At 39.6% G+C, this 24749-nt stretch overlaps 1 protein-coding gene across 4 annotated transcripts in view; it reads right to left on the reverse strand.

Moving 5' to 3' along the window:
* DGKI (diacylglycerol kinase iota) overlaps positions 1-24749 on the reverse strand; it is a 467910-nt gene that overhangs the window by 239597 nt on the left and 203564 nt on the right. For all 4 annotated transcript variants that reach the window (XM_025379314.1, XM_025379313.1, XM_025379316.1 and 1 more), the window contains one exon: positions 19298-19363. In XM_025379314.1, the coding sequence (XP_025235099.1) occupies positions 19298-19363 (66 nt within the window). The remainder of the gene's footprint in view (positions 1-19297; positions 19364-24749) is intronic.

Consider the following 24749-nt stretch of genomic DNA (forward strand, 5'->3'; position numbering starts at 1 on the left):
TGATTCCCCTGGGAGAGAACTCTTGGAAGCTTGTGCCTGGCCTCCTCCAGACTTTGTGCCATGAGCCCTTCCCTTTGTTGATTTTATTTTGTATTCTTGTGTTGTAATAAACCATAGATGTTAGCACTACAGACTGAGTCCTGTGAGTCCTCCTAGTGAATCACTGAACCTGGGGCGGTCCTGAGGACCCCTGATATGCTCCTCTCCTCCCAGATAACGACTCTTGCTATTTCTTCTTCTGTCAATGACAGTATCTTTTCCCAAGAAAAAAAAAGTGCTTCTGACACACACACACACACACACGCGCGCGCGCGCGAACTTAAGTACTGCAGTTTGATGTCCGTGTGTTTACTACTACAGGGCCAGCAACAGCCCCCACAGTCCCCAACACCTGAGAGTTGCAACTGCCTAAAGAGAACAACTTACAAGAAGACACAGAGTGTAGAGGGCCAAAGGGTTGGGTACGCAGGTCTTTTCAAAGATGATGCTAAACTGTTCAATACGAAATAAGATAGCAGCAAAACTGCAGAAATGACTTCACATTGCAGCCATTTGAAAAGCTCCTCGTCATCCCCCAAGCCATTTTTCAGGAAGCAAAAAAAGGCTACAGCGACACTTTGTGGCTACTGTGTGAAGAAAGAAAACAGCCGCAGAAGCCGGGTTGAGACCCGAGTGCCTCTGTCCAGCCTGGTATCACGCTCTGCTGATGGTCACCTCCCATCCAGATTTTTGCTCCATTTTCTAACTTGTCCCTCCACTGATAGTCTGTTTCTCCCTTTATTCCACACTCTATCCTGGACACTGCCACCAGGTAAAATGATGCTTTCTAAGTTTCTGCCTCCCATTCAAAATACTTGAATGATACTTCTTTCCTTACAGATTAGCAGAATAAGCTCTTCATGCAGGTATTCAGGGCCACCCATAATCTTCCCATCAATTTTCTGACATCTATCTTCCACTCCTTTGTATTATAAACTCCTGTCCAGAGTGAGACAGGTCTACTCATATCCACAATATGTTTTATTCTTTTATTGTTCTATTTCTTTATATATGGCTGTTTCTTCATTCCCAACATACCATCTAGAAACCTACCCCCATTTCATATACAGTATCTAAATTTGGCTTCCACTAAAAAATCTACAAGAGTCTCCCAAAATCACCTCAACTCACTGTCATCTCTCCTCCTACAGACTTGCCTTGCCTCGTACCTACCCTTGCCATTATAAATAGCTTCCCTATGTGGCTGGTTATTTTGTATACACATGTATTATCTCTCCAATGGAACTGTAAGTTCTTTGAAGGCAGTCAGTCCTTGTATAGTTCTTAGCAACTTGGCATAGTTCTTTGAACATCATAGGCATGCCATGATATTTTCTGATTAATTGAACAAAAAAGTTTGCTGCTATTCCATCATGATCTAATTACCAACTTCATGCTATCCAGACATTATAAGCCTTACCCAAACCACCTAAAAATATATTTCCTCACAGCATCCTTCCAGGCAAAAAAACTAACCCCTACAGACACTGCAAAGACGGTAGGATTCTAATGTTCATTTTTAAGTCCACAATATTAAAATGCCGCATGGATAAAAATCAATACACTAGAATTTGTGGCACGACAGCAGTAGTAGCCACAACTAGAGGTCTACTAAATGTTACGGTTTTAAATTTATCATTATAAGTCTTAAATGCAATCACCAGGCCACCATGCTCTCCACTTAGATATCAGATGGCTGTGCATCAAACAAAAGCTGAGGAGAGATGGCAAAGCTCAGAATCATTCTTGGATCTTCTTGTTGGCTGAGTGATCTTAGGCAAATCGCTTAACTCTTCTAACTTCCTCTTTCATGTGAAAATGAGAATGATAATAGAAACCTCTCCTACAACACAAAGTGGTTACAAGCATCAAATAAGGCCATGCATTTAAAAATCTTTGTAACACTTTACTTATGTATGTATTTAATGTGTGTTTATATAAAATTAAGGAGTGCTTTTATTGCTAAGATCTATGAACAGGAACCTCTTCCACCATCTCGCTGAGAAACCTTTCTGGTGTCTAATATGTGACTAAGTGATGCTCTACTCAATGATACAGGGTGAGTGTATCTAGCCCCACCTCACCACTAAATATTAGCCGTCTGGTTTCTGGGAGAGAACAGATACAATCCATTGTGGTACTGACAGCTAGACCGACACCAGAACCAAACAATAAGGCCAATCACAATTGGGGCACTGGGCACTACACTTATGCAGTATTGTGGCAGGACCCTTGGCAATGAGCCCAGTGGTAATCAACTCTGTGCTTTGTTTTAGATTCTTGTCTGGCAGACTCACAGCAACCATAGCTTCAGGCTTATCATCTAACACAGAGATATAAATAGAAGCACATCAGAGCCTTCACGAACCAAGTTCCCACTAAACCACCTGCTATGGGAAGACTTTGGCCAGGCTCTCAGCATGCCAAAATGAACAAGATTCCAAATTGCTCATTTTTAAATGTTGGCCCAAATCTGCTATTATGGTACTGACAGATGCCCTGACTGAATTTCAACTGACTCTATGATTTTTAAGAGCTGTTTAGTTCAGCACTGTCAAAGAGGAAAATAGTGATGGGAGGTCAGATGCTTTGGATCCAACTGACTTCAGAACTGAAAATACCAAGAACATTGAGGAATTAGGTCTTTTTTTGTTCTCTGGGATTTTTCAATCAAACTTAACCTTTGGAATAAAGTTTAAACCAGGTTTATTGAGCGCTAAAGCTTTGTTGCCTTCTGACTTCTTCTGCCATCTAAGGCAGGTACCAAATGGCACTCAGTTTTACAGCTTTGGCTGAAACCAGTAAAAAAGGGCTTGACTTAAAATAAGCTGAATTTATTTCATTATTTCTGTATTTAACTTTGTTTAGGGTGAGAGAATATTCTGACCATAGGCTGATTCCCTATTTGATTTGATCCAACACAAGAGTTGATATTCTTCCTGCCTCCAAAACTTTAAACAACAAAATAAACCTCTCCATATCTACTAGCATGTCCAAGGCTCATAAAGTATTACAAGGGACAAACCCACAGAATTATAAAATAAGACTGACTCAATTTGCTTTCATTAATATTTATCTTAAAACACAGAACTCCAAACATTTTTGCACAAATACTTCGTATGATTTTTGAAAAAAGTACTTTTACATATTTTATATTTCATCTCTAAAATGTTTATCTTAAGTTTAACTAATGGCAAAGTTAAATTTCTAGCAAAATAAAATGAAAATTTTTAAATGAAACTGTTGGACCACATATAAAGGTATCCTATGGGATAGCAATAACATAGTGATTTGGTACACACTAGTGTCAAGAACATTTTTCCATTTTCACTTTGCTAGAAGACCTCAGACTGGTTGTGGTGTTTCAACGTAACCACTTCCAACCCTCCAAAATTGACAAACAACTGTGATGTTTGGACGTTCCACCAGTGGAAGTAGTTAAGCAACTGAGACCTTCACATGACCCAGGTACAGACCCACACCAACCTAACTGAAAACTTTTTTTGCTGGTTAAAAAATGGCATTTGTTTTAACCAACTATCTACTGACTTATGGACTACATCTATCTTGTCCAGATTGTTATCCAGAGTGTAGCCTTCAGTTTTTAACTAGCAAAACCCACCATAAGCCAACTCCCTAATACATACACAAATTATTGGCCTTTTCCTTGAACAAATTATTCAGCCCAGTTTTCCACTGATACGTGTACCCGTGCCTGGTAATGTGACTAATGTGAATCCTTGAAAATTAGGCTGATTTGATAATATGCCTTTTCCATAGTTTTCTCACAGTGTAAAAATGGTAACATAATATTCTAGATTTTGCAAAACTAGGGTTTATTTACTCATAGAAAACCTAAGTTGGCCGGGCACGGTGGCTCAAGCCTGTAATCTCAGCACTTTGGGAGGCCGAGACGGGCGGATCACGAGGTCAGGAGATCGAGACCATCCTGGCTAACATGATGAAACCCCGTCTCTACTAAAAAATACAAAAAACTAGCCAGGCAAGGTGGCGGGCACCTGTAGTCCCAGCTACTCGGGAGGCTGAGGCAGGAGAATGGCATAAACCCAGGAGGTGGAGTTTGCAGTGAGCTGAGATCTCGCCACTGCACTCTAGACTGGGTGACAGAGCAAGACTCTGTCTCAGAAAAAAGAAAACCTAACTTATCTAAATTTTCTATACAAATTTTACTAGTCTTAAAATTGTTGTAAATATTTAAGATCTTCAAAATGTAAACATATATATTCATCTATATTGGATTATAATAAACAATGTCTTTATAATTTCTGACAGTGCTGCAAATTAGGTGAATCTAGGTAGTTACTTTATTAGAAACATCTCTGAAAAATCTAAATGCTTATCTCTTGGATTTAATTACAATATCTCTTACAGCATTAATAAAAGACTGAAGGTTTTCAGTGCCCTCACTGTCTATAATATCTTCCTGTTCCAGGGGAATCAAGGATTTATGCCCATACATTGACATTTTATTACCCCCCGTATTCTAAATTCCTCCATTCTAATATTGTTGGTAATCACAATATATTATTAATCAAAGCCAATCAACCCCATCATCCTGAGAAAGGTTTTGCTTTTTCCATTCATTTATCTGAAGGCTCCTGCAACAAGCTATAGATCATTCAGTCTTCTGGGGAAAAACATCAAAAATTTAAGGCACAAGATTCTCAGTACAACGTAACAACTCTTACCACAAATGTGCCATGCTGCATGAAACAACTAAGGCATAACTTCCACAACATCTTCATTTCGGAAGCAGATGCCTTCGTGGAAGCAGACAACTTAACCCAAGACCGTGGAATTGAGACAGACACCTATAACAACCGCAACTGATTTACATTGTAATTTACAGTAACTATCTTTAGCTATGATATTTATATTTCATATTGCTATGACTATCCTGATTCTAGGACAAAAATATTTTGTTCAGATAGTTAGTGCTATATTCAATAAGGCCAAAATTATATATGAGCCTTCACCTGTTGGGTTTACATCTTTGTCCTAGAACACCAGGAAGGTTTCTTTTATGAAAGTATTATCTTAGTGAGGCAACCAGCTATCATTATGATAATGCTGATCTATGAAAGTTAATTTCCACCTCTGATTAACTCATAACCGTACCAATAAAAATTATCGTTTTAATGCTAATAATATTCACCAAGCAGGGTTTTTTTTTTTTTTTGAAAAAAAAAAAAAAAGACTAGTAAAAATAATTTAAATATTTTTGAAAGATAGGATTGATGTCAACAGAGTTACCGATGACAAATCAGTTAAGCCACCTAACATATAATCTTGCCGATGGTGTGACATTACAGGAAATAATTGTCTTTACTGTTTACGCTTAGCTTGTTGATTGCGGAAAACGCTCTTCTGCCAGTAGAATTATCTACACTTCCTTTTTGTGTAAACATAGACTCTTTCACTACACTAGCTCCCAGACAACCGAGAAGGAGACTTTAAAATTTCCCAGAATTACTCAGATTGCGCCCCTCCTTGCTTCATGAATTTATGTCAAGGTGACATTAGCATGTAAGATATGCCTTAGACGGAGAAAAGAGTCTGCTCTCTGGAAATAGTTCTGACTTCACTTTAGGGTTTTACTACATCTACTCTTCCCAGTAGTATCTCAAATGATCTAATAATCTTTGCAGAGCAATGTGCCTGATCAGAGAAGGTGAAGAGGCTGCTAAGAGTGAAAAAAAACTACATCTCAAAAGAACTAACTGCAGGACCTAATCAATATGTACTAGCAGGAATGGGAAAGTGTGGGGGAACTGGATCCTGAGGGTGAAGAATGAAAAAGGGCAGAACTTAGAATTAGATAATTTTGCATTGTAGGAGCACTCACCTATAAGAGAGGATTTAACACATTATCAAGAACCCTAGAAGATGATGATAACACTAGGGTGGCTTTTGAAAACTTGAACAAAATAACTGACCCATGTTAAGTGAAGTAGAAATGTCTGAATTGCAGTGACAGAGGAAGAAGCAAACCAAATCTCAGAACTAGGCAAGCTAAAGCTGCTATATTAGGTACAGCTGAAAAGCCCATCAGTTGACTATGATCTGCCAGAGGCCCAAAGGACACTCCGTTTACCAAAGCAGTAAGAAATGTGCTGGTGAGAAGAGCACCAACATTGTTGGAAGTTCAGAGGTGGCTCTCCCTCGTAGGTTAGCTCCAATGCTAGGAAACACCTTACAGATTGGGCACTCTGACAGTAACTGGAATTATAGAATTCTAAAATAATATGGACTCTATGGCAGCACTAAACCACCAAAACAAAGTGAAGGCACTTATTGCAAGATTGAAGTTGCAGCCAAGGGGACTTGACCTAGAGAGCTATGGAAATGGTTAACATAGCATGACATCCCTACAAGAAAGATGGATTATCAGATGAAAGAGATATTCCTCAATTAATAGAATCAGAAGACATCAAGAATGGATAATCAAGAGAGATGAGGGATGACGTTGCAATAAAAAGTCACAATCTTTTGCTCTGTTTCTCGACCTAAGCCAGTTTTCAAACACAGAATCCACTGATTGAAGGAGAGGGTAAGTCCCCAGGAGAAGAATCTTACAACAACACATCAAGAGTCTATGGTAACACTTTTCTGGTCTTTAATTAAAAGGACCTACATCCATTAACTTGGGTAGTTGTATGCTGAGAAGAGAGAGAAATGTCCAAATATTCTAAAGACTAATGGACAAGTGTACAAGTTGACACGTATACCCTGGGTATGAAGCAGCCCAGGTATCTAATGGTCCCCTATGAAAATACCAATACAGGCTGGGCATGGTGGCTCACACCTGTAATCCCAGCATTTTGAGAGGCTGAGGCAGGCAGATCACGAGGTCAGGAGATCAAGACCATCCTGGTCAACATGGTGAAATCTCGTCTCTACTAAACATACAAAAAAATTAGCCAGTTGTGGTGGTGCATGCCTGTAGTCCCAGCTACTCAGGAGGTGGAGGCAGGAGAATTGCTTGAACCCAGGGAGCAGAGGCTGTAGTGAGCCGAGATCATGCCACTGCACTCCAGCCTGGGCGACAGAACAAGACTCTATCTCAAACAAACAAACAAACAAACAAACACGAGGCCCAGTTAAACAAACAAGCAAAAAGCAGGAGTCCAGCCAGGTGCAGTGGCTAACGCCTGTAATCCCAACACTTTGGGAGGCCGAGGTGGGCAGATCACCTGAGGATGGGAGTTTAAGACCAGACTGACCAACATGGAGAAACCCTGTCTCTACTAAAAATACAAAATTAGCCGGGTTCAGTGGCGCATGCCCATAATCCCAGCTGCTTGGGCAGCTGAGGCAGGAGAATCGTTTGAACCTGGAAGGTGGAGGTTGCCGTGAGCCGCGATCACACCATTGCACTCCAGCCTGGGCAACAAGAGCGAAACTCCGTCTCGGAAAAAAAAAAGGCAGGAGTCCTAGACCAGGGCTGGTTTTCAGAGAGTCTACTGGTCCCACAAATCCATCAGTATTAATTTCCTTTGTCCTCAATTGTATAAGTGGAGTGAACAGATGTGGAAACTGGCACAACCCTAAGACTGATTTCTTAGTCTGTTATGTAAGAGGAAGCCCAAGTGAAACCTTCAAACCATCCTTCTAGCCATAACTAAATCAAAATCAATGTCACATTCTTAAGAAGGAATAGGTATTACATTTATATTAATTTTGAAAGCGCTGGCAATAGTACTGTGTTTATGTTTCCAAAATTATCTAAGGGCCACCCTTAAAGACTAATGGAGGCAGGAGGCAGAGGTGGTGTACTCCAACATATCCCCATTTAACTCACCAGCTGAGATCCTATAAAACCAGAGACTGGAGAATGGTGCCTGAATATCACAAATTCAACCCAGTGTATTCTATTTGCAGTCACTGTGCCAAATTTGGAATATTTCAGCCTTAAGTACATGACATGTGGCCACTGATTTGGCAAATGAATTTTTTCCATCCCTCTCTGAAAGGAGAATTCAAAACTATTTGCATTTGCTTTCGGGGTTAACAGTACAGTTTTACAGGCATGTACCAAGGCTTTCAACTCTTCTGAATGTTATCCAGATATAATGCAAAGGAACCTGAACTGTGTGAACATTCTGCAGAAGATCATCTGGTCCACCATATCAGTGGCATCACATTAAAGCAGATGAGCAAGAAGTGAGAGGTACATCGGAGGTCCTGGTGAGAAGGAAGGTGGGAGATAAGCCCGGTGAGGAGTCAGGGGTCCCACATGTCAATGAAACTTCTAGGGGTCAGTGGTCCAAGGTATGCTAGAATATCCCCTCCAATCTAAAGAAAAAATTATTGCATTTCCTAATTTAAACCACTAAGAATGAAGCGCAGCACTTTATTTGGCCTTCCTGGGTTCTGGAGGCAGCATATTCCACATTTAGGAATGTGATCCATTTACTGGATGGCATTAAATGCTGCCAGCTTAGAATGGGACCCAGAGCATGAAACAGTGCTGCAGCAGGTCCAGCCTGCAATGAAAGAATCCCTGTCACTCCATGTGATTAGAAGTTTAGGGAAGGAGAAAAGATGTCCTGTGGTGTTTATAACAAGCACCAATAGGAAAATCAACATAGACTCTAGGATTCTGAAACAAGGTTGTGCTATCTGCAAGAGGGAACTATATACCTTTCAAAAATATTTTCTGGCAGGTTATTGTGCTCTGGTGGAGAAATACCTGTCCATGAATCATCAGCTGTCATGAGCTGAATTCTGTCAGATCACTATGTCACAAGGTTGAATGAGCCCAGCTTAAGCCATTGTTACAGTAAGTGGGACCATCTGAGATCTGGAACAAGCAGTACCAGGGATGCATGAGTAGGTGGCTCAGATCACCCACATTATCCACTATTATTACAGTGCCAGGTCTCTCATTCAACTCAGCTATGGAAAAATGGGAGTACTGAATGACCAGCTCAAAGAGGAGGAAAATACTGAGATTCATTCATGCATGAATCAACTTGCTATATACATCCAGGCCAAAAGCAAACTACTGCTGCACTGAAGTCTACTCAGGAGTGGGCCCTAGAGACAGGAATAATAAGAAATCCTCCTCATGCGCATAACTTCAGGTGAAGCAACTAGTCATCCCATTTATGCGAAAAAATAGATGGCTTGACATAAGAATATATAATGACTTACAGGCAGTGATAAATGGCATGGCTGGTTGGTCAGGGCCCTGGAGGGAAACAGGAGGTCTGGGGAAGAGGTATATGGAAGAACATATGAAAGTAAGTACAAAGAGTGAAAAATCCTGATATTGCACATCAGTTCCTGCCAGAGAGCATTCCCCTTGTAAGAACTAAAATCTTAGACATAATGCAGGTACCATACTGTGTCATGAGCCATCCCATTGATGGATGGTGCAATGGGCTTGTAAGTGCAGTACCCATGGTGGAGTGATGGATGCTATATGTGGGCCCAATAGCATGCATGGCCAGTCATCAAAACTGAGCCAGCTCCCGCCACTGCTGAATTTCTAACCTGCCAGCAAAAGACACCAAACCTGAGCATCCAATATGGCACCATCCCTCAGAGAGAACAACCAGCTACTCTGAGGCAAACTAATCACACCGAACCCCCTCCACTTTAGAAGGGGCACCAGCTCATCTTGACTGGAATCAATGCATATTCAGGATATGGGCTTACCTCTCCCTTCTTTAGGGCCTCAGTCAGCGCCACTATGCAAGCGCTTACGAAATGTCTGACCCACCAGCATAGGATCCTGTGCAACACTGTGCCAGACCAAGGAAATTATTTTATGGCACAGAGGTGCAGAAGCAGGCATGTGACCATGAGATCCACTGGACCTATCATGGCCTACACCATCCAGAAGACACAGGCCTGACAGAGAGATGGAATAATCTTCTGAAAATTTAACACTGGCTTCAGCTTTGAGAAAATATCCTGTGAGCACCATCCACCAGACTCAGAATGTTTACTCACTAAGTCTATGATCATTTCATGGTGCTCTTTCTCCATGACGAAATACGTAAGTACAGAAACCAGTGAGTGAAAGTAGTAGTGGCTATGCCTGTGGCCCACTTGGGGAGTTTGTGCTTCTGGTCCCCACAGCTCTGGGCTTTGAGGGTCTAAATCCCAGATGGAGAGTTTCTTCATCATGGGACGTAACAGGGAGCTCTTAAACTTTAAGCTACCACTGCACCCAGTTACTTTGGAATTTTTGTGTTAAGAGACCAGCAGGCACAGCAAGGAGCCAGCATCCTGACAGGAGTAATTGATCCTGATCGTTAGGCACAGATCTAGCTGTTACCTGACAATGGAAGCTGGAAGAATACATCTGGTAACTAGGCAATCCACTGGGGCAGCCTTTGTAAGGCTCTGAACAATTTTAATAGTAAATAGACAACTGCAGCAGCCAAGACCAGGGAATCAGACTGCTGAGAGAGAAGGGTCTTGGTCCCCCTACCAGGTAGGTCACCTAGACCAGAAGCACTAGTTAAGAGTGAAGTGAATCCAGGATAAGTGGTTGAGGAGAGAGATGATGAACATCAGCAGCAGATGTAAGACAGCTGCAACCATGGAGGCTATAGTTTATCCCATATCCTTCCTCTTCTATGTTTCCCAGGAAATTTGACCAATCAGAACCCTGGAAGAGCTGCTCTAAAAATGTGTGATACAAAACAAGGGATTTTGAGTAGCACCAGGAATGGACAGTATTGAATACTGTGGCTTTCCACCCAGAAAACTCTGCTTCAGGCCTGAGCCACTCACCTCATTCCCTCAGTTGAGAGGAGTCTTGGAAGCTGAAGGTCTTCAAATGAGTCACCCTCCCATCTTCAGGAATTGCCCTGAGCCTAAAAGAGTCACTTGAGTTGATACAGCTTAGATATCTGTCCCCTCTAGAATCTCCTGCAGAAATTTGATCCCTAGTGTTGGAAGTGGGAACCGTTAGGAGGTGTTTGGGTGATGGAGGCAGATCCCCTATGAGTGGCTTGGTGCTGCATTCACAGTAATGAGTGAATTCTCACTCTATTAGTTCCCGTGACATCTGATTGTTGGGTGACACTGGCACCCCTCTTCTTTCTCTCTTGCCATGTGATCTTCACACTCAGGGCTCCTCCCTCCCCCTGCACCATGAGCAGAAGTTTCCTGAAGACCTCACCAGATGCTGGTATCATGCTTCTTGGACAGCCTGCAGAACTGTGAGTCACATAATCCTCTTTTCTTTATAAACACCCAGCCTCAGATATTGCTTTAGAGCAATGAAAATGAACTAAGACATCAGCCAAGGACAGTCCTCGCCCAGTTGTGGGTCAAGGCCAGGCAACTCTGAAGGGCTCTTCCAGTTCCCCTTGGAGTTGACTAAGGCCTCTGTTGTGACTGCACCACAGTTCGACACCTCCCTCTACCCAGTCCTGGTACTTTTACTTCCCTACCAGTATCACTTCTGAGATCACTCAATGCACATAAATCTCAACTCAGTCTGTTTCTTGGGAACCCTGAGCTAAAATAATGGTTTGGACCTGAAAAGATAATAATATGCCTATCTTTTTATTGGAGAAGACCATGAAAAAGGAAACATTTTCCACGTAAAAGGAAAAATGTCCTCTCAACAGTACCACTTTCCTAGTAGGTATCAAAATGGAATGCTGTGTTTAACCAAAATTGCTTTTAACCAGCTGAAACTAATAAACAAGAATTATACCTGTTCACTAGACCTTCATCAAAATAAAAAACTTTCCTAATCAACTGTTAAACCAACTTGAAGGTACTTTTAGACTTACCTGACTTGTTTAATCAACTGTGGATGTACTTTTGGATTAATTCTGCCCTATAAGAGTGAAAGCTCCAATTATTAAACCTTGATTTTTGCTTCTCAGCTAATTATTCAGCTCACATTTTTCTGCCTGGATTATAAATAAACTAAGCACTGGCTTTGCTCATCACCGTGGTGGTCAATTTAAAGAATACATAAACATACTCTTTCTTTAACAAGAGAGAAAGTTATATCATTTCTTTTTCTTCCTTGAAATCATATTTCATTTTTTTTAATTAAAGGAGACTTTTTTCCTGACATCAATATTTCATATGTCTGTTTGACATCCCTAGGCTTTTACACCTGGGGCAAAGAGGGAGAAGAATGCTTTCCGTCATAAGCGGATTGAAGAAAGGCAATTTGGAAAGGGAGGTCAGCACGGAGAATCACAAAAGTGTTCTCAGGCAGGTCAGATTCAGGTTTTAATAAAGAGACAAATGGTAAATGAGGATTTGGGAACTGCTTCCCTTACCCCTTTCCAAGCCTGCCTGCCCTAGGGAATCCCATTGTGACCCAGGAATGAGCACAGCTCAACTAGTAAATATCAGCTTGGTGGTTTCAGAACTCCTCCTTTTCATTCTCCAGATACTCATTTGCTGGCAGCTCTCTGCACCTTTCTGTCCCTTTGTTTCTCAACTTTCACGGCTTCATCTCTTCTTTCCTCTCCGTATACATTTTTGTTCATGTTCCTCCTCCAATTTTTCTCTTAAATGTCATTATTTTCTTCATTTCCCCAATGCCTCTTTTTTTTCTATTTTTGCCCTTTTACGAATTTTCAGTCTCGTATCTGGCAAGAATAACGATATATACACACACACACACACACACATATATATACACACATAGATATATAGGTGCACACACAGATATATATATATACACATATATACATATGTAAATAACTTTTGCCCTTTTATGAATTTTCAGTCTCTTATCTGGCAAGACTATATATATACAGACACACACACACACACGTATGTACACACACAGATATATATGTACACACATAGATGTACATATATACATATGTAAATAACTATAATATAATAACATGTTGATTATATATAATACAGAGATATTTATTATTGCTTTATTTTTATAATTTCTCAGTTTTATATGCCTTATTAATTTAAAAGGCAGAGAAGTTATATGTTTCTAATTTCTCTCTTTAAAAATACTAAAATTTTTTTATTATTTGTACATAGTCTATAATTGATTTGCTTTTCATGAAGAAAGTAGCTCTCATCAACTAGCATCCAAATTTGAGGTGCACATTTACCATACATTGCTTTACATGTATGATCTTATCTGACAGTAATTCTAAATAGAAGAACACAAAGATTTCAAAAATGTTCGGATTTGCTTTTCTGATTGTTTGTTCATCTATGCCTAAATTACTATATTTGAAGTAGTCATTTTGATAAAATGTTTTTACTTGCTAATATCTAGTTTATACTTCAATCAAATTCAGCAACAAAGAGAGAGCAAGAACATACGAAATATGCGATGAGATCAGTCCCTTAAAAAGACTGGAATCAAAACCGGAGATTTATCATGAGACACGTGACTTGGGCCAGATCCTCCAAAAAGGAGGGTAAATATGTAGAAGTACAATCAGCCCTGCTGAGGAAGTGAGGAAGGAGGACAGAAGCCATTTGTCTCTGAGGACCATCTTATCAGGGGACAAAGAGGCCGGTTGCTTGTATATCTGGAATCTTTTGGGACTGGAACCTTGTGTACCTGGAACCTTTTGGAACCATGTCCCCCATCATGATCAGGGGGCAAAGGGGTCATTTGCTTGTGTACCTGGGACCTGAACACCATGACAGGAAGTGTCCTCACTGCCACCCTAGCCTGAGGTTTGGGTCTCTGCTCCCCGTGTAGGTCATCTGGGTTCACAAGTACCAGCAGGCCCAGCAGCAGCAGCCAGGAGAAGGTAGTTGGGTGGGGGAAACTACTGAAGAAAGAACAAAGGGCCCCAGAGTGACCAGGGCACTGCATTTACTGCGATGACCAGGATACTGACCACATCAAAGACCCAGGGAGCAGTGACAGTAGCAAAATGGTTCTACAGATGAAAACTGGGGACTGCAGCAAGGACCCCTTAGCCCCCATCCTCTTTTCTTTTAAAAAAAATTTCTTTGGGGGTATAATCTACATAAAAAACTGTACATACTTCATGTATACAACTTGATGAGTTTGTTATAATTAACAATACTGTGTTGAATCACAACAATCCATGCCAAAAACCATATCCATTACTCCAAAAATGTTTTCCTGCCCTGTTTATTTATTATTAGGTGTTTTTTTTTTTTTTTTTTTTTTTTGGTGGTAAGAAGACTTAATAGATCAACCCCCTCAGGAAATTTTGAGGTATTCAACACAGTATTGTTAATTATAGGCACTATGGTGTACAATAGATTTCCAGGACTTACTCGCTTTGCATAACTGAAACTTTGTGCCCTTTGCCTAGTAATTTCCCATTTCCCCCTCCCAGGATGAATCTATAGAAGGATATTATGCTTATGTGAAATAAGACAGACACAGAAGGACAAACACTACATGATACTACTAGTGTAAGAAATCTAAAATAGTCAAAACTCATAGGAGCAGAGAGTAGAACAGTGGTTGTCCTTATCCCCTTTCTTGATACTCAGCCAAGGAGAGAAGGGCCAGGCTTCCAGCAGTCATGTGGGTAGGGGCTTTATGGAGCATCCTAGATTCCTTGCCCTTGTACTGCCCCCTCTACCTACTCATAATCCTCCTGGGGCTACCAGGAGAGGATTCCTCTGCTATAGCTGCACAAACACACAGACAGGCAAATAACCAAACCCGCCCAACCAGTGCGTGAATCCTCACCCTTAAACTTCCCTTCCCTGTCCTTAACCTTAACTCCCAGGGTACACATTTTCAGATTAGTAGAGTATGTTGCTTTAAGTTGATAAGGGGACATTCCTGAAAGGCCCAAGTCAGTATTTTCCATTATTTTTATACTCTGTAATCCCTTTCCCTACCCATGTAATATCCCAACTGCACTCCCATGAAGTAGTTTTAAACACTTTGGCATTTTTGTGTATAATTTACATATTGTACCCTAAGTTCATTCTCAAGTTATTTTTTAACATTTACTACAAATATAGTTTTGATGTTTTCCCATTTAATAAACACTGCATGCTATGTAAACTATATATGAAAATACATATTTATGGACAAATAATTCATATTAATGTAGTATGTTTGGTTAGGGAACTGATATGGTTTGTCTGTGTCCCCACCCAAATCTCATCTTGAATTGTAACTCCCACAATTCCCACATGGCAAGGGAGGAACCCGACGGGAGGTGATTGAATTATGGGGGCGGGTCTTTCCTGCACTGTTCTTGTGACAGAGAATGAGTCTCGTGAGCTATGATGGTTTTAAAAACGGGAATTTCTCTGTACAAGCTCTCTCTTTGCCTGCTGCCATCCACATAAGATGTGACTTGCTCCTCCTTGCCTTCCACCATGATTGTGAAGCCTCCCCAGCCACGTGGAACTGTAAGTCCAATAAACCTCTTTCTTTTGTAAATTGCCCAGTCTCGGGTATGTGTTTATCAGCAGCGTGAAAACAGCCTAATACAGGAACTGAACTGCATAAAAAATGTAGACAAAGTTTAACTATGTATTACAGGTTGAGCATCCCTAATCTGAAAATCAAAAATCCAAAATGCTTCAAAATCCAAAACCTTTTGAGTGCCAACATGATGCCACAAGTGGAAAATTTCACACCTGACCTCGTGTGACAACTCATAGTAAAAACTTTGTTTCATGCACAAGATTATTTAAAATATTGTATAAAATTACCTTCAGGCTTTGTGTTTAAGGTGTAGCATGAAACATAAGTGAATTTCATACTTAGACTTGGGTCCCATCCCCAGGGCATCTTATGTATACACAAATATTCCAAAATCCTAAAAAAATCTAAATCCAAAAAACTTCTTGTTCCAGGCATTTCAGATAAGGGATATTCAATGTGTATACTGCATTTAAAACTGGTTTCAAGAATTGATGTTCGAAATTTTTTAATTTTGATTTTCAAAAAGTTAGCTTATTTTTATAAATTTTACATATGAAGAAACAAAAGATAAGCTTTCAAGTAGTGATTTACAAACATACTTTCACAATTACCATAATGCTAGGTTTGGATGTGTGTTTCCCTCAAAAAATGAAGAGTCAAAATAGCCATAATCATTACTATACTTTTTTGATTATAGATTTTTTGAAGTACTATAGACAACTTAGTGTTTCATAAATTTTGATTGAATAAATGCAGTGTGTAGATCTAGTGAAGATCAGAGACATGTTTACAGCAAAAGTATGCATTCTGCCTCCAACCATTGATTGACTACAGGTTTGCATTAAACAATACATGCTAGATCCATTCCATCTGCCTCTTCAGTTCTACTCTCCATCCTTCTCTACTCAATGACTCCTTGGAAAGAGTTGGCTTTTATGGATTGCATCAAAGAATCCCTTGTGCTCTGGTTTCTGTTGGGTTTGGCCACTAGAAAGTGAAGGTAGGTGGAGCTAGGGATGTATTTCCCCAGTCTGTAGGTCACCACAGGCTGGCTGAGTCTTGTGACTAAAAGTTGCAGCTCCTGGGAAGGGGTTCTCTCCATCTCCTCACCTCTTCAGGCTTTGCTTGACCATAGCTCTCTATATTAGTCACAGTGTGCTCCACTTTTTCTCGTGGTTCCGCCCTCCCCCACCCCCCACCCCCGATGTTTTTCACGTATTTTAAATATTCTCCTCATTAAACTCTCATCAAATTACATAATTTGAACATGAGCATTTCGTCTGTTTTGTGCCTTGACCCTGACTCTTATGTAATCAAGGACTATGAATGACAATGAAAAACTGCAGAAGGGTTATAAACCTAGTAGGCTGAGGCATTGAGCTAACCTTAAAGGAACTGAGCAATCAAATCATGAGTTATGTCATCTGATCTCTGTTAAGTGCCACACACACTCAGCCAAACACATATTTAAGGCAAGAGAAAATCAGTCCAAACATCGTTTTATTGTGTATTTTAAAAGTGGAAATGGAAATCACAAACACTCTTTAACCATCAGCACTTTCTAAAAAATTTGTAAAGTTTGCAAGCCATCAGTTGAAAAAAAAAAAAAAAAGTTTTGCTAAGTGAGGCAATTATTTTTCACTCCATCCCAATGAGTAAATTACGGAATAATGTATGTGTGCGTGCGTGCGTGTGTGTGTGTGTGTGTGTGTATGGGGGATGGAGTGAGGTTTAAAAGTCTATGAATATGAATAAGAATGTACAACACTACTGATGAAAATTATGCATAGCACCAAGGTTTGGAGTGAATTTTCATTACTTAATCTGTAAATGGAAACAGAGCCATAGCTTTCCTGTCCAGGGTGGAAGCTGGAATCCAAGGAAGGGTAATTTATTATTTGGCAAGGAAACAATCCCAGCCATCCCATAATCGTTTGAGTCTTGAAGAATTCATGGAGAAGCTGGATTATAAACACAAAAGATAACTATAATAGTGCAATATTTTGGAAACATGACGTGACAAGCTGGATCACTGACTTCCCCACTGACCACACACCTGCAGCGAGCTGTGCGCACGGCACGATGGCTGGCTGAGAACACTGGCAGGAAAGGAGACACAGCAACTGAGGGTGGAGGAAGCCCAGTTTTTTCTGTTCAGTTGACCATGCCAACAAGAGGCCAGAAGAGAGTGCAATATGGCACTAGGGAACACTTATCTCAAAGTATAAAATGTTTATTGATTTTCTTTTAATAAAATCCCTCCCACTCCATTATGGCTTACATTATTGAGGTGGTGCCAGCTACTGGGCTCCAGTGAAGATATTTTTTTCAAAGTGAAGGACCTATTCATCCAGATTCTTACTACTCTTTACATCTCTGACCAAAAAAAATTGCTATGCCTGCCTGACTGCAGCATCTCTCTTACCCTCACATGCATGCACACACATACATGCACATTTATGGGAAAGTTAGTCAATGATTCTTGAAATAAAAGAAAATCCATAAGCCCCAAGGCAACACCTTGGAAGAGGTTGATGGATCCAAGAGAGAAAGGTCATGGGAGAGTAGAGGTGTGACCTCCTTTTCCCCAGGACATGTAAGATGGCCAAAAAGAATCGGTACAAATCTTTCCACCTCCCCGCTTCGCCTTGTTTACTTTGTTTTACCTCGCTCTGATTTCACCCTGTTTTGTTCATCCTCTTTACTGGCTAAAAGAGAACCAACTGAGAGCCACCTGGTTGAACTAGAGGACAAAATACTGGTTACAATGGGAGCCTATGCCCTGGAGGCTAAGGTGTGTAGCCTTCCAGAGAAGACCTTCATAACCAATGGTTACAGCATATTTTCTTCCCAGGCACTGGGCAAAACAGCAAAATTAATGCAATTTTTTCCAAGTCTCCCTCCCTCACCTTCCACAACCCTACCTCAGGGAGCCAATATTTTCTTGCATTGCTCTGCTCTCAAAAATGCTGCCCTGGGCAGCTCACACCAATGCTTGACCCAAAGGAATCACATGAATAAACAAACAGAGGAATAATTATTTAGGAATATATTCCCCCCAAATTATCTTGCCCTCTGCCAAATCAAAACTTCCCTTTACTGATGACCATCAGTTTACTACTGATGTCATTAAAAAAACTGGTGGTAAATCACACTACAAATACATATAGTGATATTTACCACCAGTTTAACCCTCCCAGAGGACTCCGTCATCCTTAAAGTAGATCTTTGTACATTGGAAAAAGCTATAACCCAAATCTGTTGGGGTCAATGACACATGGGATCTACGGCATTTAATAGTATGTAGTCATAATACCCCACCCCTTGCCCCAGCTCACTTTTCCAAGTGGCGCTGCATCCTGAGGGGCCTATAACCAGTCATGATGACAGAGGAGGTAGATATAAACAACCACAAATAAAAAGGGCATCTCTTCTAGGAACTGGATAATGTCCCAAGGGAGCAACACATTTCTAGCTGCTGACCATGCTGTCCTAAACAGTTCTGCCCAAACACAATTTTATATCAGCATACATCGTGTTACTCAAACCCATTGATTTGCTGCTACTGACCAAAGTATGATGAGTCAGTTGTCTTCATGAGGGTATTTTCACAAAATAGTTATATTTTCAAAAATCATTAATGAAATTCACTGTAAAAATGCATCCATGTATCTTAAAATGTGCTAATTCTTTTTATTAACACCACTGCCTCATGCAGTGAGTTCTAGAACAACTACAATGCCTCTTAAGGAGACCTGGACAAGTAAGGTCTTTCAAAAAGGAACTGATGTAGTGAACACTGGATTCGGGGACAGGACTCATCCACCTCAGGTGCTTGCAGAGGCCTGGGGAGCCTCCTGCGAGGCCATGAGGTGACTGGGCTCTTACCTTACCACACTGCTTACATTTCCCCTCCTGCCGACGCCTGTGCACCCAGTGGTGACGTACAAAATTCTGTGGGAAAACAAAATTAAATGAATATTTTTAAAAATTTATTTTTATAGACAGGGCCTTGCTCTGTCACTCACACTGGAGTGCAGTGGTATAATCATAGTTCACTGCAGCCTCGAACTCCTCTGCTCAAGCCATCCTCCCATCTCAGCCTCCTGAATAGCTAGGACTATAGGCATGAGCTACTGCACTTGACTGAATATGTTTTAATTTGCAAACCTCAATATTCATTTTTAATGTGGCAATACTATTGATTTATATAAACCATGATCTAAGCCCAGATGAGCCCAGAAACAAGTATTTATGAATATGATTTGTTTAACAATAAACATGAATCTACTTGGACAAATGAAGTTACTTCTCCATCCCCAAAGATCTTTCATATCTGTAGATTCCACTTCTCATGCCTTCCCTCCACGTCTTCCTAGTGGCAACTGGCCACACCAGATTTCTGTTACTCTACCGTCTTACTAGTCAAACACTCTGCAGATTTGTGAACACAGTAGAGGACCTTGAGCTGGGAGGTAACTGAGGCAGGTAAAAGAAATGGCCAAAGAAAAGTGGAAAGGTGAAGGGGAGAAGCTGAAACAACAATATCCAATTCAATTTAACAAATAGGTATGTAGTGCTTTATCTGTGGCAGGCAGGCACCACACCAAACATTCTAGCTAGTGATAATGTAGATCAAACTCTCAGAAATAGATCTCCTAATACAAGACATAGATGTGAGAATTACTAACTAGATAGAGTGAAGAAAGAGAAAAGCTGAAGGCAAGAGATGTCAAGGACAAGAGATATAAGCATATCGACAATGTTTCTGCAATGGTATTGTGTTTAAACCAACCTTGGGTACCATGAACTATTACAGATTAGCTTTCAAGGTCTATCTTTGTCTCAGACTATAGGAAATACAGAAAATCCTTTTCCTCCCAAGTAGGCAAGCACTCCTGGGACAGAGTCAAGTAGCACCATTCACCATTACAAGAAAGTCATCCTCAGGACTAAGAATGCAGGCAAGCCCTCATAACTTATAAACAATTCATCCCTCTGACAACAATACCCATAAAGTGTTCATTATTTTCTTTTGCCCTTTTCTGGGAAAACACACTTAATCTAATACTAACATGTCTATTGTAGGGTCTAGCCATAGTCCTTATTTTCCCTTTAAAATATATTTAATATATTAATATATATTCAGTTTAATATATAAATATATATTCAATTTAAAATATATATTACTATATTTAATATATTAATATATTCAATTCAATATATTCAATTTATTAATATATATTAATTTATTAATATATATTCACTTTAACATGTATTCAATTATTTAAATTTTTCCTACATGCCAGGCACCGTTCTGTTAGTAAGTACAGATGGACAGAAAATAGATCAGTGTAGAGGGAAAAAAAGTTATATATCAAGGCATGAAATTCAGAGTGACAAGAATACCGCTAACAAGCATTAGCATTATCAATACTGAAATGCCACCTCTATTTCTCTTAATAATGTCAAATCCACTTAAACTAAAACTAAACAAAGACTCTGGAGGAATAATGGTCTTTTAACTATAATCAGATATAAAGAAGCACAATGGTCCCACAATTTAGTCTAATGTTTGTCTCGCTTTTCCTACTACCACAGTTTAATAAAACAAAGACACAAGCTTAGATTGTTCTAAGAAAGAAGCTAATTACAAAAGCTAACACTTGTTGTGTACTATGAGCCATGTACTTTAAGAAATATTTTATAAGTAATAATTCTTTTAATTTTCATGAGAATTTTCATGAGTAGAGATGCCATTTATTTGGAATGTATCGGTAAAATCCTATGAGTTGTTGAAATATTGAAATATATGTTGATTGGGAAATTGCAGTTTAGTGCCCCTAGCATCTCTCTGACTCCTCCCTTGCATCCCCTCAACATTAGAGACCACTTCTACCTCCTCAATATTAAGCAATTACAATGTTAATTTCTGACATAATAGGTCTCCTGGATCCTATTCCAATGATCTCTCTCTTCTGAAAACAAATCATATTGTCTGAGCAATGTTACTGGTTCCCCCAAAGAATCTCAGAATGCTGGGGGCTGGGCCCAGCTGGTGGTGGTTGTCTGTACAACCTTAAATATCCACATGGATGGACAATTCTGGATCCTGTGGCTGGCTGTGGCTTTCAAGAAAATGACAGCAATTCCAGAATAACCTGCCCAGTTATCAGTATCTATCCCATCAGTTTAGTGCAAATATTCTACTGAGGATGAAGGTACTGGACCCTCCACCTCTTTACTTTGCAGCTGAGGCTACTGCTGACACCTTTAGCATCTGCCTACTCAACGGATAAGATGAGAACCTTAGTCCACTGCCTGCTTAGGAATAAGCATTAGGGAGAACCCGAGCCAGCTGCCAACTGCAGCATATCCCAATTCACACATTATCAGAGGGTTTGACTTCCATGGTCAATATCATTCTCATTTTACAGAAAAGGAAACTGATGCAGAGAAGTCATTACTTAAAATGTAAAGGTCAAAGTGAGGGTCCAAACCCAGACAGGCTGGCACCAGAATCTGTGCTCTTACCATTGTGTCACTGTGCCTTTCCTCTGTTCCGCAAGACAGGGCTCACACTACTTCAACATGACACGCCAATGAATGATTTCAATGACAGTAGTAGAAATATTGAATATATAAAAATGTCAGACAGTATCATACAGAATAGAAAAATGTAATATAATTGCTGTTAGTGTAGCAGAAGCTGAGGGAAAATGAACAATATCATTGATGTTCAGAAAAAAATCTGTAGTTATTGCGATTATAAATCAGCTAATGACTATCAATTTAAGAAGGAACATGTTGGAAACATTTGATGCAATTACCTGTGTGAAATCATGGCTGACTCATGGGATCACTTAGCAAGTGACAGCTCTACTCAAAACAGTCAGCCAACACTTTCCATATATCAACAATTATTTAGGAATCTTAAGACTGACTTCCTCATTTGTACTGCAACACGCAGTTGTTCCTTCTTCCCAGGAGATATGTTCTAAGACTCCCAGTGGATGACCGAAACTATGGATAGTACCAAATTTTACATAGACAATGATTCTTCAATCTAATAACTGAGAAAACTACTAAGTAATGAATGGGCAAGTAGTGGATACACTGGACAGAGGGGTGTTTCATATCCCAGGACAGAGTAGGATGGATTAAGATTTCATCACACTACTCAGAACAGCATGCAATTTAAAACATGAATTGTTTATTTCTGGGATTCTCCATTTAATATTTTTGGACTGTGGTTGACCTTGGGTAATTGAAACCTTGGAAAACAAAATCATGGATAAGAGGGGACTACTGTATATAATTTGGTAAGCAGATGTACAATATCATATAGTTTAGTTGGGGAATAAAAAAAAGAACATTTAAAAATTATTTAAATATTACTCTCTATGGCTCTTCCATTTGTTAAATATTTTTAATATCATCCTTCCTAGAAAATAAGTCAAAAACTAAGGCATGGATTGATAAACTAACTTATACAAAATCGCTATCATAGAAGAAAATGAGTAATTGTATCCAAAATATAGCTCTGTGATTTGAGATGTCCAGCACCCTTCTGTCCAGAGTTCTTTTTAGGCCCAATAGAAATTTATTCTACTGCTGCTTAATGATAGTTTGAACAAAGCAAACATCCAATACATGTGGGTTTAACTGAATGGAATTATCCACCTAATTTCTTTGACGATTAAATCACATAGTTACCATGGAGGAGGGGAGGATCATCAATTGCCTTCATCAATAAGGAAAATAACATTACTATAGAATCATTTACATTTTCTAATCCTTATATCCCAAGTGCTTTAATTTCTCACCCTCTTTTCTTTTGACCATTATTAAGAGCTCCTAAGTTGTTGAACTGACATTGGACTCAGGATCCTTAACACTGCAAATGTGAGTGTTGACACATTGTTAAGATAGCAAAGCAAGGCTTCTAACATCATAAAACCTTTTTATTGTTCATCAATAACTTCTGAATTATTCATATACAACTTCAAGCACTGGGCAAGGAAAGGGCTATTACTTATGGGTGTTAAAGTATTGGTAATGCATTATTTCAGGGCTTATATTCAATATTGTTAGCAAAAATACATAATACAATTGCTTGGCTATTTTCAAACAGCCAGTTGAACTGGGATAAAAGACTACAAATTGGTTTCGGTAAATACTGCTCGGGTGATGGGTGCACCAAAATCTCACAAATCACCACTAAAGAACTTACTCACATAACCAAATACCACCTGTTCCTCAAAAACCTATGGAAATAAAAAATTATATATATATAAATGTGTGTGTGTGTGTGTGTGTGTGTGTGTATGTATATATTTTATAGAGTTTGAAAGGATCTTAGAAATCATAACCCAATCCATCATGGCTTATGACTAAGAAAAAGGAGATCCAGAAAGATTCAACTTAGATGGCTCCAACAAATATTTATTTAAAACTTGTCATACGTCAGGCACTATGCAAATGCCAGGGCATAGTGACCAACAATCTGTGCTCCAGAGACTCTTACCACTTAGTGGAAAAGAAGCAGAGGTATAATTCGAACTAGGGTCAAACTAATTCTAAAGCAAATGTTTTTTCATTTACTAGGTAAACATCTAACTTAGTAGAAGTAAGAATTATTAATTTTTAATTAAGAATATCAAATGAGTCATAGTCAGTGAGTCATGAGTTTCATCTTCAAAATGTCCTTTTAGACGAAGAGTTCCTAAACATTTTGAGAGAAATGAATACCTTTGTAAATGCATTCGGTCAGCGGATATCCATCAATCACATACTCTGTGTTTTGATGCAATTAATTTAGGACAAAATCTATGAGTGACCTCCCAAAATTTACACTAAAGGAGGGAGACATTCTTTAGACAAGCAAACAGTAATATGCCTATATTATTACGGTATACAAAGTGCCCTGAAAAGAAAGAACAAGATACTTTGATAAAGAACAATATACTATGTATTTAAAGGTGGTTGTTAAGGAAGACCTCTGCAAAAGACTGGGGTTTGTGTCCCCTCCAAATTTGTATGTTGAAATCCTAAACCCCAATGCAATGGTAATAGGAGGTGAGGTGTTTGAGAGGTGATCAAGTAATGAGGATAGATTCTTCATGGATGCAATCAGGGTCCTTATAAAAGAGACAACAGATAACGCTCTCACCCTCTTTCCTCCACATGAGAACACAATGAGAAGGTGGCAATCTGCAACCCCAAAGAGGGCCCTCACTAGAATGGGACCATGCTGATACATTGATCTTGGACTTCCAGCCTGCAGAACTGTGAGAAATAATTTTTGTTGCTTATAAGCCACCCAGTCTATGGTATTTCA

The sequence above is a fragment of the Theropithecus gelada genome, chromosome 3 (genome assembly GCF_003255815.1).
Source record: "Theropithecus gelada isolate Dixy chromosome 3, Tgel_1.0, whole genome shotgun sequence".
Lineage (NCBI taxonomy): Eukaryota > Metazoa > Chordata > Mammalia > Primates > Cercopithecidae > Theropithecus > Theropithecus gelada.